This window comes from Ornithodoros turicata, chromosome 1 (assembly GCF_037126465.1).
Source record: "Ornithodoros turicata isolate Travis chromosome 1, ASM3712646v1, whole genome shotgun sequence".
Classification (NCBI taxonomy): Eukaryota; Metazoa; Arthropoda; class Arachnida; order Ixodida; family Argasidae; genus Ornithodoros; species Ornithodoros turicata.
This window is the reverse complement of record NC_088201.1, coordinates 131,987,161-132,002,889: the sequence shown is the minus strand read 5'-3', so window position 1 is coordinate 132,002,889 and position 15,729 is coordinate 131,987,161. Positions and strand designations below refer to the sequence as shown.

General features: G+C 46.9%; 2 protein-coding genes across 8 annotated transcripts in view; one reads left to right on the top strand and one right to left on the bottom strand.

The window, feature by feature from the left end:
- The window catches only part of LOC135378604 (phospholipid-transporting ATPase ABCA3-like), a 324,578-nt gene that overhangs the window by 223,010 nt on the left and 85,839 nt on the right, over positions 1-15,729 (bottom strand). The gene's annotated exons all lie outside the window — the stretch shown is intronic.
- On the top strand, positions 11,923-13,457 carry LOC135369084 (uncharacterized). 6 transcript variants are annotated; one of them, XM_064602775.1, is made up of 6 exons: positions 11,923-12,189; positions 12,254-12,382; positions 12,570-12,619; positions 12,895-13,061; positions 13,155-13,301; positions 13,363-13,457. In XM_064602775.1, exons 3-6 carry the CDS (start codon positions 12,582-12,584, stop codon positions 13,443-13,445), a joined length of 435 nt encoding a protein of 144 aa, XP_064458845.1. In that variant the 5' UTR covers positions 11,923-12,189; positions 12,254-12,382; positions 12,570-12,581; the 3' UTR covers positions 13,446-13,457. The 6 variants fall into 6 exon arrangements, with proteins under 6 accessions (XP_064458845.1, XP_064458839.1, XP_064458827.1 ...); XM_064602769.1 differs by having other exon boundaries at positions 12,570-12,622; XM_064602757.1 differs by lacking the exon at positions 12,570-12,619.

Below are 15,729 nucleotides of genomic sequence, written 5' to 3'. Positions count from 1 at the left end.
GTGGAGTAGGTTGTCCTGGCTGCTCCGGCCGGAACGAAAACCACTTTGGTGTTTGTCAAAGATGCCTGTCTCTTCCAAAACATATACGAGCCTTGCATTTACCATGCGCTCGAAAGTCTTCCCAAGGCAGCTGGTTAATGCGATGGGGCGATAACTAATAGCAGCAGACGGGTCTTTCCCTGGCTTGAGAACCGGAACCACTTCGGCTAGCTTCCAGGACAACGGAAGAGTTCCTTCTCTCCACACACGGTTAAAAAAGTGGAGTAAGATTTGTTGCGACTGGGTGTTAAATGCCGCAACATGTCATAGTGTATGCCGTCAGGGCCAGGTGCAGTGTTCTTTCTTGCCTGTAAGGCTCTCTGAAGTTCATGTGCGTTGAAGGGTACATTGTAAGGTGCTGTATCTTGTTTAGGTTGTTTAATGATGCGTTTTTCAGCAGCAGTTTTGTGTGACAGGAAACGCTGGCTGTAATGCGAGGAGCTAGACACGTGTTCAAAGTGTCCGTTAAGTACGTTAGCCTGTTCCTCCAAGGACGTACAGGGAACGCCATTCTGTGAAAGACAAGGCACTGTAAACCCTTTGTATTTCCCGGAGATCTTATTGATACGGTCCCACACAACTTTGGCTGGAGTTCGCGAGTTCAATGTACCCACAAACTCCCTCCACGAATTGCGCTTGGCCTCCTCTCTTGTGCGTTTGGCTGCAGCACGCTTCCTTTTGTATTGGATCATGTTGTCAACTGTCGGGTATCGACGCAAACGAGCCCACGCCTTTTGTTGTTCCTTGCGCGTCCGTTTACAGTCGTCGTTCCACCAAGGCTTTGAACGCTTGGGCAGAGAGGACGACGTCTTGGATATGGATTGTGTTGCAGCATGTATTATCGTGTTTGTTATGAATTCGTTGGCCTCGTCGATACTCATGTTGTCAGTGTTGTGTAGGGTCAGGTCAGCCAGCACGCTGAACACCGCCCAGTTCGCATCCTACAGCCTCCAGCGGGGTTTTCGCGTACACAGCACAGCATCGTCACACTGAAACTCGACCCAAGTTGGAAAATGGTCACTGCCATAGGGGTTTTGGATCACGTGCCACTGCAGATCTTGTGCAATGGTCGCACTACAGATGGAAAGGTCCAGTGCAGAGAATGTCCGTGTTGATGTGCTGCAGTATGTTGGTTGTGTTGTGTTCAGGAGTGTGATGGAGTGGCGGAGGAGTAAATCCTCAAGAAGTCTGCCCCTCGAGTCCAAATCTGAACATCCCCACAAACGGCTGTGTGCATTAAAATCCCCCATAATGAGGAATGGGGCTGCCAGCTGGTCTAAGAGATCTTCGATATCCTGTCGCTGCACATTCAGCAGAGCGTAAGTGGTGTAGAGAGATTCAATCGAACAGCCACAGCTTCCAATGTTGTTGTCAACGGCACCTCAACTGCAGCAACAGACCGGGATGCTAGAATCGCCACTCCACCTGAGGCACCAAGCTGGCGATCCCTCCTAAACATTTGGTATTGTTGGAACGGATTTGTGTGTCCAGAGTTCGAATACGTCTCTTGGAGGCAGACGCCAATTGGCCTGTGCGCCTCCAGGAGGTCATGCACATCATCAACATTTGGAAGCACTCCCCTGCAGTTCCACTGCATGAAAATCTTTTGCGTATTCAGCAGGTTTGGTGTACTTAGGGCGCTTGCACCCTGGCTGGAGGTGCCTTCGGTGACACCTTCTGCGAATGTCCTCTACCTCGACCCGGCTTTTTCCCCTTCTGTTGATCTGGGGAATTCTGAGGGGTTGGCGATGACTTCTGCGGCGTGCAGCAGTCATCGACATCCATCGACTGGGGTACGGTTTGGACCGAACCCTCACCGCCCCCATTCCCTTCGGAAGAGGTATTGCCAGCCTGATTGGGGCTGGCGACCTCCTTGTGGCCAGCCCTTGGGCAGGCCACGTTTCCCTTGGGAGACACATGAGCTGTGTCCCCAACGTTTGTGTTGGGAGTGTTGTGTGGGGACTCAGTCTGAGTCTCCACAGATTTCCGAGGTGGCGCCGAATAAAATTTGGTGTTTCATCTTCGATGTGCTTGGAGCATTTCCTTCTTTGCTTTTTCTTTTTTTGCGAAGCGTGGAGGTAATTTTTCTGTTAGAGAACTCGACAGGCGCAATGTGTTTCGCGTATTAGTGGGTATACAAGTAACCCTTCAATACGTCCGGTACACTGTGGCTCCTGGCGTCAGCAGGGATGTCGTACCAGTTGTTTCAGGGGGCACAGGTCACCTGCAGCTTTCGCAGGCACCGCGTGCCCCTTGAAGACATCTGGCACATTTTTTTTTAAATGTGCCAGTTGATCAGACGGCACCTATCCGTCACTGGGTTTAGAGTGTGGTTATTGAAAATCTACAAGATACGTTGGAGATCAAGTTGTTATAGGCTGGAATTGAAGGAAGGGTCGCACAATCAAACCGCGTTATTCTTGTTTCGTTTCAAGCTTATCTAAACTCTCAGACTGCTATGCAATTTAGTTTTGAAGCACCTTATATTTTCCACGCATAACTATACTACTGAATACAACATACATCTGTCTACGTCTGTACGCCGCTCATAGCCACAGTTACTTCGCGGCGCTAACACATTATAAAAAAAAGAGAACTGAAGACAACAAGCTTTGTACGACGCATCCGATGCACTCTACATTTGTAGTTGTAAGGGACGAATGTCGCCTCGGTAGAAATACCTTCACCCGTTGGACATGTCACGGAAATGTTTCCTTCCCAGGCGGGGGGCGGCAGACGTGCATTGTCATTCAGAGATGCGATACCACCGAACACGTTTCAAAATGGCTCCCACAAAAAAGCTCATTTTCATGTTATTTTGGTTTTGTCACTGACTTTCCCACACCTCAGCCAATCAACTTTTTCCGACGTCCGGAAGGCAAAATCTGACATGGTGCTTTAAGTTAGAAACTGCAACATCTGTTGTAATTGTCTGTTCTTGTAAATTGCCCTATGACCTACCCACCTGCGACTATACCCACAAGTATGGGTAAACAGTATTGTAAATACACTAAAATAAAATTCACTCAGTGTTCTCTAGTTCTTCACCGCCTCGTGTGTCAGCTACCTTCTGTATTCCTAGCCACTACAGGGATTTGGGAATATACACGCCTTCGTTTCTGAATGTATTTAAATCTGCACCAAAATTTCTGGTCCAACGAAGTCGCGTTTGATCAAATCATTGCCAAGATAGCACTCGCAGACGCCAAATTGTCCATATCTTCCATTTCCTTTCGTAATAACTCTTCATATAGACGTGATATCGAAGATGTCATCATTGAATTACGTTGTTTGTATATCCATGCTTAATAGCCATGAGTCCGCGGCCCATACCTCTTTCCCACGCTACAGCCTGCGAAGTAGCGTTTGGTCAAATCTTTCATTTTCAAGCGACCAAAGAACAAACAGGAGACAAGATCACAAACAAGTCGCTCTGTTGTTGTTTCGTGTTTGTTCTTTGGTCGCTTGTGGATTTCTACCAATCAGCCCAATCTATATACCTCAGACATTTTGTCAAATCGTCGCCCAAGTGGAACCCACTGGCGCCAAATTGTCAATTTCCTCTATTTTAGCTCGTAGTAACTCTTGATACCAACTTGATATTGACGGTATCGTCATGTAATTACGTAGTATGTATATCGTCTGCTGACCGTAGCTGTTACCCTTGCTGCACCCTAAGAACTCGCATTTAGTCAGTTTGTCGTCCAGAAGGCTATCACAGACGCCAATCTGCCAATTTCATCAGGCAGTCTCCCGATATCTGGAAAGTTTTATGCTCGTTCTCATAGTTATACATCACGTCTTATTCTATATCTTACGCGAAACTTTCCGGGCGTGTTATCGGTTTTGTTATCTGGTCGGGGCGCGAGAATTGTTCACCTCAGATATGTCCTCCTCTCCCTGCCCAAATCTGTTCCTCCTCAATTACTCACGCCCCACCCTGTAAACTTCGCTTCCTTGCGTAGTCCTCTGCTATCAGGTCAAGCCGGGTTTCAGAGGTGGTGTCCCGGAATGCTGCACTTGTATAGCCCTGAGTTGCGTGCATTGGCACTCACCCTTCATTTCTACTCACCGCGTGCCTACAACTACGTACGTAAAACCTTTGACACGTGCTTGCCCCGTCCACGCACTATAAAAAAGTGGTCAGTCGATCGATGGAGAAGCAGGATTTTCAAAGGAAGTGCTGTCCGCATCGGAAATGAAGGCTGCGACTAACTCAAATGCAAACTGCGTGCAGCATTATGGTTGACGAAATGGGCATTAGAAGACACATTGAGTGGGATAGGAGGAGGATGTAGGGTTATGCAACTGCTGGGGCAAATTCTGAGGATTCCAGCGCAGTTGACAAAGAGGCTTTCGTGATGCTGCTCGTTGCCCGCAGGGAACAGTGGCAGTTACCCATTGGCTACTTTCTGGTTAATGGGATTACTTGAGAAAAACGAAATAACCTTGCGCTCGAAGGGTTGTCGCTTTGCCACAATGCTGGCGTGACGGTTGTTTCGCTGACCTGTGATTGTGCTGCAGCCAACCTATCAATGCTTCAAAACCTCTGTTGTTCGCTGCGGTTCGACATTTCTTTTTTTTTTCTTTCATTTCATGTGTTCTATACATTGCATTAACAATGTGGGACATCTTGAGCAAAAAGCTGCCGGATGCAGCTTGACGAGGCTCCATAGGCCCGTCAACTGCGATTTATCCAGAACCCCGTACACCCCCTATCACCCCCAAGTGTTCAGTGACACCCCCTAACGTTTTCACCTGTGTACCCCCTTACGATTTCAGCTATAGACACATATCAATAATGTTACGAGAATGAGGAAGAGGTCCGAGGAGAAGGGCACGGGCACTTCGACAGGTTATGCTATTTGGTTTGTGTAACGAACCGGCTGCTTTTCAACGCCTCACGGAGTCCGTCTTATCCGGTCTACCTCCTGAAGTCTGCCTCATCTACATTGACGACATCATTGTCCACAGCAGGCAGTAGCAAGCCTTATTTATGGCTGACCACTCGAGAACCCCTAACAAGCAAGCAAGCAGGACGTTGAATCAGCACCTCGACCGCCTACGCCAGGTGTTCGCGTGGCTTCAAGCAAATTTGAAACTGAATCCCAGGAAGTGCAACTTTCTTCTGCCTTCTGTGGTCTGTCTTGGACATAATGTCTCGGCCACCGGAGTCCAGGCTGATTCTGCGAAAGTGTAGTCCATTCAGGCGTAGCCCGCACCCACAGATAAGCCCAGCCTTCGCACATTCCTGGGATTCTGCTCCTACTACAGGTCATTCGTCCCACACTTTGCTGAATTGGCCGACCCTCTCGACCAGCTGCTGAACAAATGACAGCCTTTCCACAGGCCTGCTTCATGCAACGACGTGGAGGACCTCATTCATGTCCGTGTTGTCCCAATTTATAAGAAAGGGGACGCATTGTTAGTCAGCAATTATCGCCCGGTGTCCATTACTAATACTTGTTGTAAAATGTTAGAGCATGCAATATCAAGCCATGTGCGAAATATTTTAAATGATAAGGGGTTCATTACTGTTCACCAACACGGTTTCAGGGGATCTCTGTCTACTGTAACCCAATTGGTGTCTGTTGCACATGACTTATTTAATGTTCTGGACAGTACCGGACAAACTGATGTTTTATTTTTTGACCTTTGTAAAGCCTTTGACAAAGTCCCTCATATAAAATTATTGCGTAAGCTGGAAAGTATAGGGCTCCCATACTGTATTGTTCGCTGGATTGCCGCCTACTTGAATGACCGACGGCAGTTTGTGGAAGTCAAAAACGGTCGTTCAGATGTTTGTGATGTGACATCTGGTGTCCCGCAGGGTAGTGTACTGGGGCCCATATTATTTTTAATTTACATAAACGATCTAGTTAGTATAATTCCGGAAGGTGTTTCTGTAAAATTATTTGCAGATGATTGCATAATATACAAAGAAATTACGACCACGGCCGATCATATTTTATTACAGAACACTATTGAAGCAATTTCTCTCTGGTGCCGAGATTGGGGAATGGTAATTAATAACAACAAGACGGTTGTCTTACGGGTAACAAGGAAGAGGTCACCCAGTATATTTTCATATTTTTTAAATAACTGTACAGTATCATGCGTTGAAAAATATAAATATTTGGGGGTTACATTTACTAGTGATCTTAGTTGGTCATCTCACATAGCAGATATTTGTTCTTCAGCGTTAAGGAAATTATGGACTATGAGAAGGAAGCTTAAAAACGCACCAGCGAGTACCAAAATTTTAGTTTACAATACTTGTGTCAGGTCTAAGTTAGAGTACGCGGCAATTGTTTGGGACCCCGGAACCAAGAAAGATATTAACCGTCTCGAGCAAGTTCAAAGGAAGGCAGTGAGGTATATTTTTGGCAAATATCGAAGAACTGACTCACCAACTCTCTTAATGAAACAGAATAACATCCCCTCCCTACAAGCACGAAGAAAAATAGCACGATTAACGTTCCTACATAATTGTTTGTCTGGAAAATTCAAATTGAAATTACCAGACTGTATAAAACCGCTGACGGCAAGGCGGACCCGACATAGACAGAGCGATCGTTTACTGTCCCCAATATTTGCTAAAACGAATTGCTTTAAACGGAGTTTCTTCCCCAGAACAGTTGAGGACTGGAATTCTCTCCCACCCGATGCTTTCCAGTCTCCAAACTTTGTCAAAGAGCTGGAAAGAATTATTTCTTGATGTTATGTGTTGTTACGGTTTTGTTTCCGTGTTCTCTATAGTAGTTGTGCGCTCTTGTAGATCACACATATTTGTTGAAAGAGCCCCTCCTGCTAGGGCTTCTATGCTCGCAGTATGTTAAAATAAATAAATAAAAATGCTTCACAGTAGTCCCGCGTGTGGCCACTATGGAGTGAATAAGACGCTCTCGAAAGTTCGGGAAAGATACTACTGGGTCGAATACAAACGATATGTTGAAGAATGATGCCAGGCTTTTGACCTTTGTGCTTCGAGAAAAGGGCCACACACTCTAACACGAGCTAAACTTCAGGAGTGTGCCTCGGGCATACCGTTCGAAAGAGTTGCCTTAGACATTCTCGGTCGCTTACCGACTTCAGCGCGTGGGAACAAACATATTTTGGTTGTCATGGATTACTTTACTAAACGGCCTGAGGGTTACCCACCACAAAATCAAGATGCCGTGACAGTGGCCGAGGCGTTGGTAAATGAATGGGTTTCAGGCTTCGGCGCGCCAATCCAAATGCAGTCGGATCAAGGCCGGAACTTGTAGTCACAGGTGTTCCAAGAAATTTGCAAATATATCGGCATAGCCAAGACACGCACGGCACCGCTACATCCTCAGTCGGACGGAATGGTCGAAAGGTTCAACCGCACCATCCTGCAACATATGGGCCTTTTCGTTTCCTATAATCAACGAAACTGGGACGGACTCATCCCTCTTTTCTTTTTATCCTACCGAACAGCGCCGCATGAAGCCACACGCGAAACTCCAGCCATGATGCTCACCGGGCGAAACTTGGAAACGGTGCATAACTTCTCCAGAGCTCACCTACAACAGGTATTCATATTAGAGGGGCAGACGCCCCGGCCGCCCTTGCCAGAGAGGGCGCCGATCGGCGGGCAGTGGCAGGTTGTTTGTGCAGTATAAAGCGGGAATGAAGAGAATTTGAATTTACGATCTCTGCAGTGCGAATTGGTGTTTTTTTTTCTTTGTTTACAGAGTTTCTTATGGCAGTAAGAGAGGGGCCGCTTCACGTTTGCCTTGCCCCGGGCGCGAACTCCCCTCGCGACGGCTCTGCTTACTAGGCATAACAGAGGCACCTCACAGAGAGGAAGTTCGAACTCCGCAGGGGGAGCAAAAATAAACGTACTGTACTCACAGAAGACGCGTACTTTTGCCTTATTGGACGCTAAAGGGAAAATGATCCCGTGTATTATTTCGAGGTGTCGTTACTTGAAGCAGTTGCCGGCTAGAAGAAACTGAGCAAGCTCCGAGCGCATATGCCCCGTGATGTAGCCAGGAGATAAATTGTCTTGCTGCTGTGTTAGATTTACTTCTTGGTCCCACTTGAATGCTTCATGATACTGAATGCTAAACTGTTTTGCTGTAAATTTTGTATTCTAGGTGAAAAGGTCTAAGAACATGCGTATAGGACATATCATGTGCTTCATATCCCTATCTACATGTGGATGTGGTGTGTATCAGCCCTGCAGGGGCGGCAAGCTGAAAAACAGAGCCACAACCTACGAGGAAGATCTGGAGATTGTTTGGGAAACAGCAGAAGTGTAAGGGAACGTTCTACTTGGTACGCAGATTCACTTAATGCATGGAACTTTGCAACTCTAAGATGATGTTTTGATCGCCTGCAGATTCAACAGATTTCACAGATTTTTCCACCCTTTCTCTTTATGTACAATAAATGCTCGATACTGTACTCCATGACTTGTGTCACACGTTATTGCATGACTTGCAATTGCATTAAAGGAAGACACACACAATTGCAGATCCTACAGTACTGTTCCCACATTTGTTGGAATCAATGCACTCCACACTTCAACCAAAAGCTGACTCTGTCAGGCGGTCGTGAAAATTACGGGGAAGAGCCGGCAACAGAGCTGCCACCAAACTCCCTGTAAATTTTACGGCTGCATGTTTTGCTACATCAAAATTACGTATTTAACGACATTACTTCTCCCTTATTTCTCCCAAAGTGGCCGTACTTTTAACGGGAAAAGTCTGGCAACATAGCTGCCATTAAAATACTTGTTAATTTTACTATAGTTCTTTTACAGTGCACGCTCTACCGACTAGCGTTGCAAATGACAGCGCTCTGTCCGCTGGTGTGCTTGGAGTGGGAAGTGGATGGGCATGTGAAGTAGCAGCTCTGCACAGCGCGCTCTGTCCACTCTATCCCTCTCGCCTCGAAGCCTGTGCTAAACAGGTTCTTAAGCCAAGACAGCATTGGGCCTTAAAGGGGCTATGAACTCTAACAAGCTAGCCCGCCGACTGTGTCGGCTCCAAACGGCGATTCTAACTTGCTGGCTGTGACACCTTTTGTATAGATGAATCTGATAGATCCGTATCTTCACTACATATAGCACGATGCTAGCCAACCATCAGCCCCAATGACAACGTTCTCGCTCCTGCTTTGTTCATAACGGGAGGCGGAGCATATTATGCGGATCCATTATGTACCGCATTATGGCTACAAAATAGGCTCCGCCTCCGTTTTCAACAAATCAGGGACAAGAACGTTGTCATTCGGGATGGTGGTTGGCTAGGAGCGTGCCATGTGGTGAAGTTCATTTTTAATGGAGGACTCCAGTTGCGGGCACTGTAATCATCCGGAGACAATTGCGCATATCCTGACAGAATGCCGTGCATACCATGCCATGCGGGAAACCCATCTTCCCCACGCCAGGCCTGGTATACTGACGGACGTCCTTTTCCCCGAAGGTTCTTGTGCGGAACGACTTTCAAAAACTCGCGGCCTCGTGCGTTTTCTTCTAGCAACGGGCCTAGCGGAGAGACCACTCTAGTGCACCTCTCACCTGCAGTGTGCTTCCGTCCCATCAGTACCGGTCATCCTGCCTCTACATCACTTTCAAGTCCTCAACTCCCCTTTCTCCCACTTTCTTTTCCTTTTTTTTTTTTGGCTATAGCCGTGACGATGCCCACTTGAGTGCGGCCAACAACGGCAAGCTACCTCGACACCCCCCCCCCCCCCTCATTTTTAATGGTGTAAAGCAGAACGTTATCTCTACAGGGGTCGCCACCGTTAACCGGAGCGCGGGAGCGCGTGACCTGCTTGCACGGCAGCGCCGCCTTGCGTCGATGCTGGGGTGGAGACTCTAGGACCATGGTACGCGACCGCCCTCTCTCCCTCGGTTGAGCTCAGGGGAATCGGCGTGGTACGAATGGAACACCTGCTGTGTAGTGTCACCTTACGCTCTCGCAAAACAGGCACACTAACTGCTCGTGTGCGTTATTTACCACGCTTTATCAAAATGCCGGTTTGTTGAAGGGCGAGCTTGAGGGGCACAATATTTTGAAATAAGTTTGAGGCATATGCAAACACTGTAGGCTCATCCATGTTTGCTCTGAGCGTTAGAGTTGCGTTTTAGAGAGAGCGTTTGCTAGAGCAGAACGTTGTGTGTACCTCCGCGTTGGCGTCTGATTGGGTGCTACAATTCTTCAGATGACGTAACAATGGATAGAGGTACCTGAATGACGGTGCGTCTACTCGCCCGTATCCGAAAAAAAGTGCGCTCTTGCATGAACACTGCACACGTTATGAAGGAGAAGTATTGAACAATAAATTGTAAATCGAATTACGAAGCGTAGAAGAACAATAGGGAGTTTTAGTTCCCACTACGATAACACGCCGATCGATACGATCTCCGAAAAACACATACGACTCACGAGCCGGTGGGAATGATTCGTATAGCGCTTGTCCGCAGTTTTAGTTTGCAGACGAAGAGTCACCGAGAACTACCCCATCGATACGGAAAATCAAGCGGGACGCCATCTGTCCGCACAAATATTAACTTCGTTTAGTCGTATCATAAGTTAGGTTCCAGTTACATTATGCGCATGAAACGCGTGTTCCAAGCATTTGTATCAATGCTTGTGGAAGACGTAATGTTCCTAAATGTTTCGCTGCGCATTTGTGCGGCGGCAACAGTTTTTTGTCAAAAAATTGTCTGCGAAACAATGCACATTTTCACGTAGGCTTAGGCGTCCAGACGGAGGAAGTCACATAAGGTGTGAAGTACGCACGCTACGCCTCGTCAACAGTCCGCTGTCCTTTCTTCAGAAGAACCGCTACTGTACCCGTGGTTGTCGCCGAGCCATGCTTTGGGGAAGTTGCAGACCAAAATCGTTCGCAGTGCACGCCGCGAGCGAACGATATTGTTTATGTTGTTGTCAGCGATCTTGTATGTAAGTGAACGCTCTGAGCATGCTCAAGCTGAATGGGAGCACGAAAGCTCGCACGAAAGAAGTCCGATAAATTCGGAATGAGTGGGATTCCGATATTTTTCGTAGACGATAGAGATCTCCGACTCAGTTTACGCATGCGCGCTTTGCGGAAAGCTGAGTCGGAAAGTTATCGGAGGAGCAGAAGTGGCCAACTAAAACTCCCTATTATTACACCTATTACACCGGTAACTAAATACATGCAGATAGGAGTTCTTACCTCCTTTAAGCCTCTGGGCATAACTGAATGTTCTCTTCCAGCAGAACAGTTTTCCATCCAGCTGCCTGCAGCCTTAAAAATATTTATTGAAGTGCCCGTGGATCTGACCGGAGAGGACGTCGCAGATCGCATGAAGCACCCCTACTTGTGGGTAGGAGTGCGGGAGCACCACAATCCGCAAGAGGCGATGTGCCGTTTAGTAAACAGGAGCGCGCTCCATGCGCTCCGGAGTCGCTACTTAGCGAGACCTATTTCGTTTTGTGGCAATCATGCAGTTAGGTCAGCCGTCAGGCTCTTCACAAGTCAGGAGTGATAACGGTATCGTTCTGTCCGATGATTGACTTTCGCATAAAGTATACACCGAAAGCAGGCAGCCTACTACGCGGAATGATATTGATATCGCTACTGATTTGACGAGAAAGCAGGGCGTACAGCAGATATCAAGGCGTGCTGCACACATTTCTTGAAACGAGAAGCGATAACGGTATACTTCGGTGGGAGTGGTTCTCGCTGAGCAGAACAAGCGGGAACACCATACGGCTTTCTCTCGACGCGAAATCCAAGGTACATATAAATGGTAGCGAAGGCGAGAAAAAATACCAAATCTGTGTTAGCAACACTGCGCCCTTCATGATACACATGCGAGCGTGGTTGTTGAGGGGCAAACTACGAACGTAGACAAAAATAATTTGATCGGAGGCGCGAATAATGTGTGTATTAATCCAATATGCATATTTTTAATATAGCAATTCGCCCGGTCTGCCAGTAATACGTAAGATTATAGACAGAGCCGAGTACGCTTCCGGTTCCTGTCCCTCAGCATGTTGTTAGCTACGAGCTTGCCGTACGTTGACTGCGCGCTTTGTGACTGTTGATAGCCGTTTTCTTCTTCATCGTCGTCTTTTCAATTTCAAACCACCAAGTCAAACAGGGGACACTTCTCGGAGAACTAAGGTAAGGCAGGCACACACGAACAATGGTAAAACACAACAGAACGCCGGTAAACCTGTTCCTGCAGGCTCTACCGGGAGACGCACCATGTCGAGGCGCTACATAAGCGGTGCCTCCTGAAGGAGAAAGGAAACTGTGACGCCGATGACACTATGGGCGGTATAAGTTTCCACCGTTTTCCTCGGGACCCCTTGAGGTGAGTTCCTATATATTATAAGTGTCTACGGCCGAGAACGGAGCTGAGTCACTTGGTTGAGGACGTGCAGTGTTTGCTGAAGTAAAATGCGTACCTCTCCCCCCGAGTTTTATTGAGAGCGGTGAAGTGAACATAGTGCAAGTTACATAAGATTAATAGCGTTTCAATGGTATCACCTGTTTTCCAGCTTTCAGTCTGTATGGACACTCCCTGGATAGGTCATCCTTCCACAGTGAGGTGGTAAACATGTAAATATTTAAGCATGTGGCTGCTGGGCTGCTTTCAACGAGGAGTTTTGCAACGGTTTGCATGTACGGGACACAAAGGGCTGTGCTGCATGTGCTTACATGTACCCAATGCTAGCATGTTGATGGCTTGCTTTGCATGCTGATTTTTTCTTTTTTTTTTTTTGAACTCTGAATGTAGGGCATACAGGGTCAGGCTGCTGTAGCTAGTGCATGTTTTCGTGGCACAGCTTTGCATAATTCTTCAACAATAAAACTGCTTCGCAGGTACAAGGCGTGGCTGGAGTTTTGCAACCTGGAGGCGGATACGAGTCTAATTTCCATTCGCTCTAAGGTCCTGTGCTCCCAGCACTTCGCACCAGTTGCTTATTTGCGCACAGGAAGGCTTCGGTGGGATGCAGTTCCTACATTGAAGCGCACACTGCATGGCGTTGGTAAGTATAATACAAGTCGGTATGCTCAAGTTATCACATGAAAATGTTGTAACTCTAGAGGCAATTATTGTGAGTGCTACTGGTGGTTTACAGGAGGAAGTAGTGCCTACGCCAATCAGAGCAGACTTGAAAGCAGTGGGCCTTCAACGGAGGAACGTGTGCAAGCTGTGGTAGCCTGCGATGACGACAGCACAGGAGCAATACACCTTCACCAGATGAGTCATCCTTGCCATGCTGAAGGTATACTTGAGTAACGTAGTTGTTGGGTTGGCTAACTGTACGACATCATCTGCTTCATCAGAGTGTGGTACTGAAGAAAGTCAGCAACAGCGTGATCTGTCTCATCAGGACCATAGCTACGCACAACACGCACCAGCCTTGTAAACACAGAGCACTGTTGTCTCCCCACTAGCTGCAGTTGTCACTCCTCTGCCAGGAACGTCGTCTGGTGTACTGCGTGCAGTCTCGTCACCTCAGCACTTAGGAGGTATGTGACGAATACTCTACCGCCATGAAGTCCGCAGACTTGTGAATGCTTTTTGATCACCATTTGCAGGTGGAAGTGGCTGGCATCCCCCCAAAGATTGCCCATCGTCCAGTAGTCTAGCAGCTCCAGCACAGCCAACAAAAGGCAAGCTGGATAACCTCCGCAAGAAAGTGCACCAGTTGCAAGCCCTGTGTTCAGCACCTGTGTTCATAGATACCTAGCATACATTTTCTATTTTGAATCTTCAGCAGTTTGCTATTCTTTGATACGTATTAGGTGTATCCGTGTGGAAGCCCCAGCCGTCATCCCATAATAAAGTTGTTGTTTGCTTCCCCTTGTATATAGATTCCTAGCATGGATTTTCTATTTTGGATCATCAGCAGTTTGCCCTCTCTTTGATATGCATTTAGTGTATACCTGTCTACATAGATCCCTAGTACGTAATTTTATATTTTGGATCATGTGCTGAGTTCGATAGTTGTGTGCACAACTGCCAGTATGTACGTGCAGTTATGTGCAGGGCTAAGCACTTTGTGCAGCTTAAAAAACCTACACCACGTAGCAAAATGTGCACAAAATAGCAGAAGCAGAAAACATTGTCAATGCTTTGACATGCCTTTAATACAAAAATGCTGTTGTAATCAAAGTAGTAGTCATGAACAGTGTGTATGCTCTGAACAAGGTTGTCATTGCTGGAAGCTGATAGTATTTTGGCTGTTTTGCAAGATAAAGTATCACAGACTTCTAAACTGAGCTAATGGACTTGTGCTTTCGAATTCCTCCATAGCATTCATTACGAATGCCAAAAACTGTTGGGAGACATAGCACCACACAGCATGCAAGTATCATATAATGTGACCCAAAAGTGCAAATATGTTCACTTCCGCCTTCTTGGTACGAGAGATATGTGGAAAGCTCCAGATGTGCATGGGGACAGCAATAGTCCTGGGCCCTATCTATGTTTGCTGGAATTTGTACATTATCTTTTTGTGCTTATTCACTACATAGGCTGTCACACTGGTTATTGCACATTATTCTGTCGTGGGTGTTTATACTGGAGTTGGACGGACTACATAATACTGTTTATACTGTATTTATACTGTTTACAATGCCATGGCGAATTTACCTGTGATAAAAGAAAGCAAGCCCCCACCTGGTCTCCTGTGTCCTTTGTTGCACGCATGTCGCTAGTGTTAATTCATCTCTGTTCACAAATTGCTCATGAGCTTTTGCTCTTGGATTTGCTATCAACAGCGATTGTGACATTCTGCGGCTCGGCATCGCGGTGGAAAGAACGCGCTGCGCGAGCGCCTGGCACGCCCCGTGCTATACGTAACGGTGACGTACCACGTGACGTCCAGGTGACGTCATTATGACGAAATTTGTAGTGTGCCCCGCAACGGATGGATGGCGCTGACGGTCTTTATCATGGCCGCCCTCGAAGACGTGGTGGCCAATGCAAGCTGCGCTACCATTTATATGTACCTTGCGAAATCAGCGAGCTTCCACAGTCTTGACAACTATCCAACAACCCGCAAACAGGCAATTCCCCGATGGTTCTTTGCAAGCATGTCCATTGGAAGCTCTGCAGTTCTGAGTAAGGAGCCACGAGCGGACGAATGAGGCTCTGATGTTAAGGGACAAGCTTGTACAGTAACTTGAGTAGATTACTTGATTTACGTTACTTAAATAATTTTGCAAATAACTTGATATCTTGCAAATACTTTCAAAGGTCAGTATTTAGTAATCTAACGTAGTGTCTCGCATACAAGGCAAGAAGCACCGTTCCTTTCTGGAACATATAGCGAATTCAGCTGGTCTTTGAGTGCAGGCCAGTGTAGTGCGCTGGTGTAGGATCTATACAGGAAAACTGCGCCAATGCTGCTTACACCGATCCGCCAGCAGATCATGCTAGATAGTGCAAGTGTTGACCAAAAACTCATGCAACTGATGTACAAGATGAAGTCACGGCCACAGCACAACCACTTTAATAATCGTTTAAAACATAAAATACATGACAATGTCAGAATCCACATTCACAACTCATATTCATACCATCCGAGTATCAGGTCCATCATAATCTTGATCTACAACATTGCTCCTCCTCTTTGAAATACAACCCTCTGTGGATAGACAATGTTGAATATGGACGCTCTTTCTACTCGGTGCGTGACTCCGGTG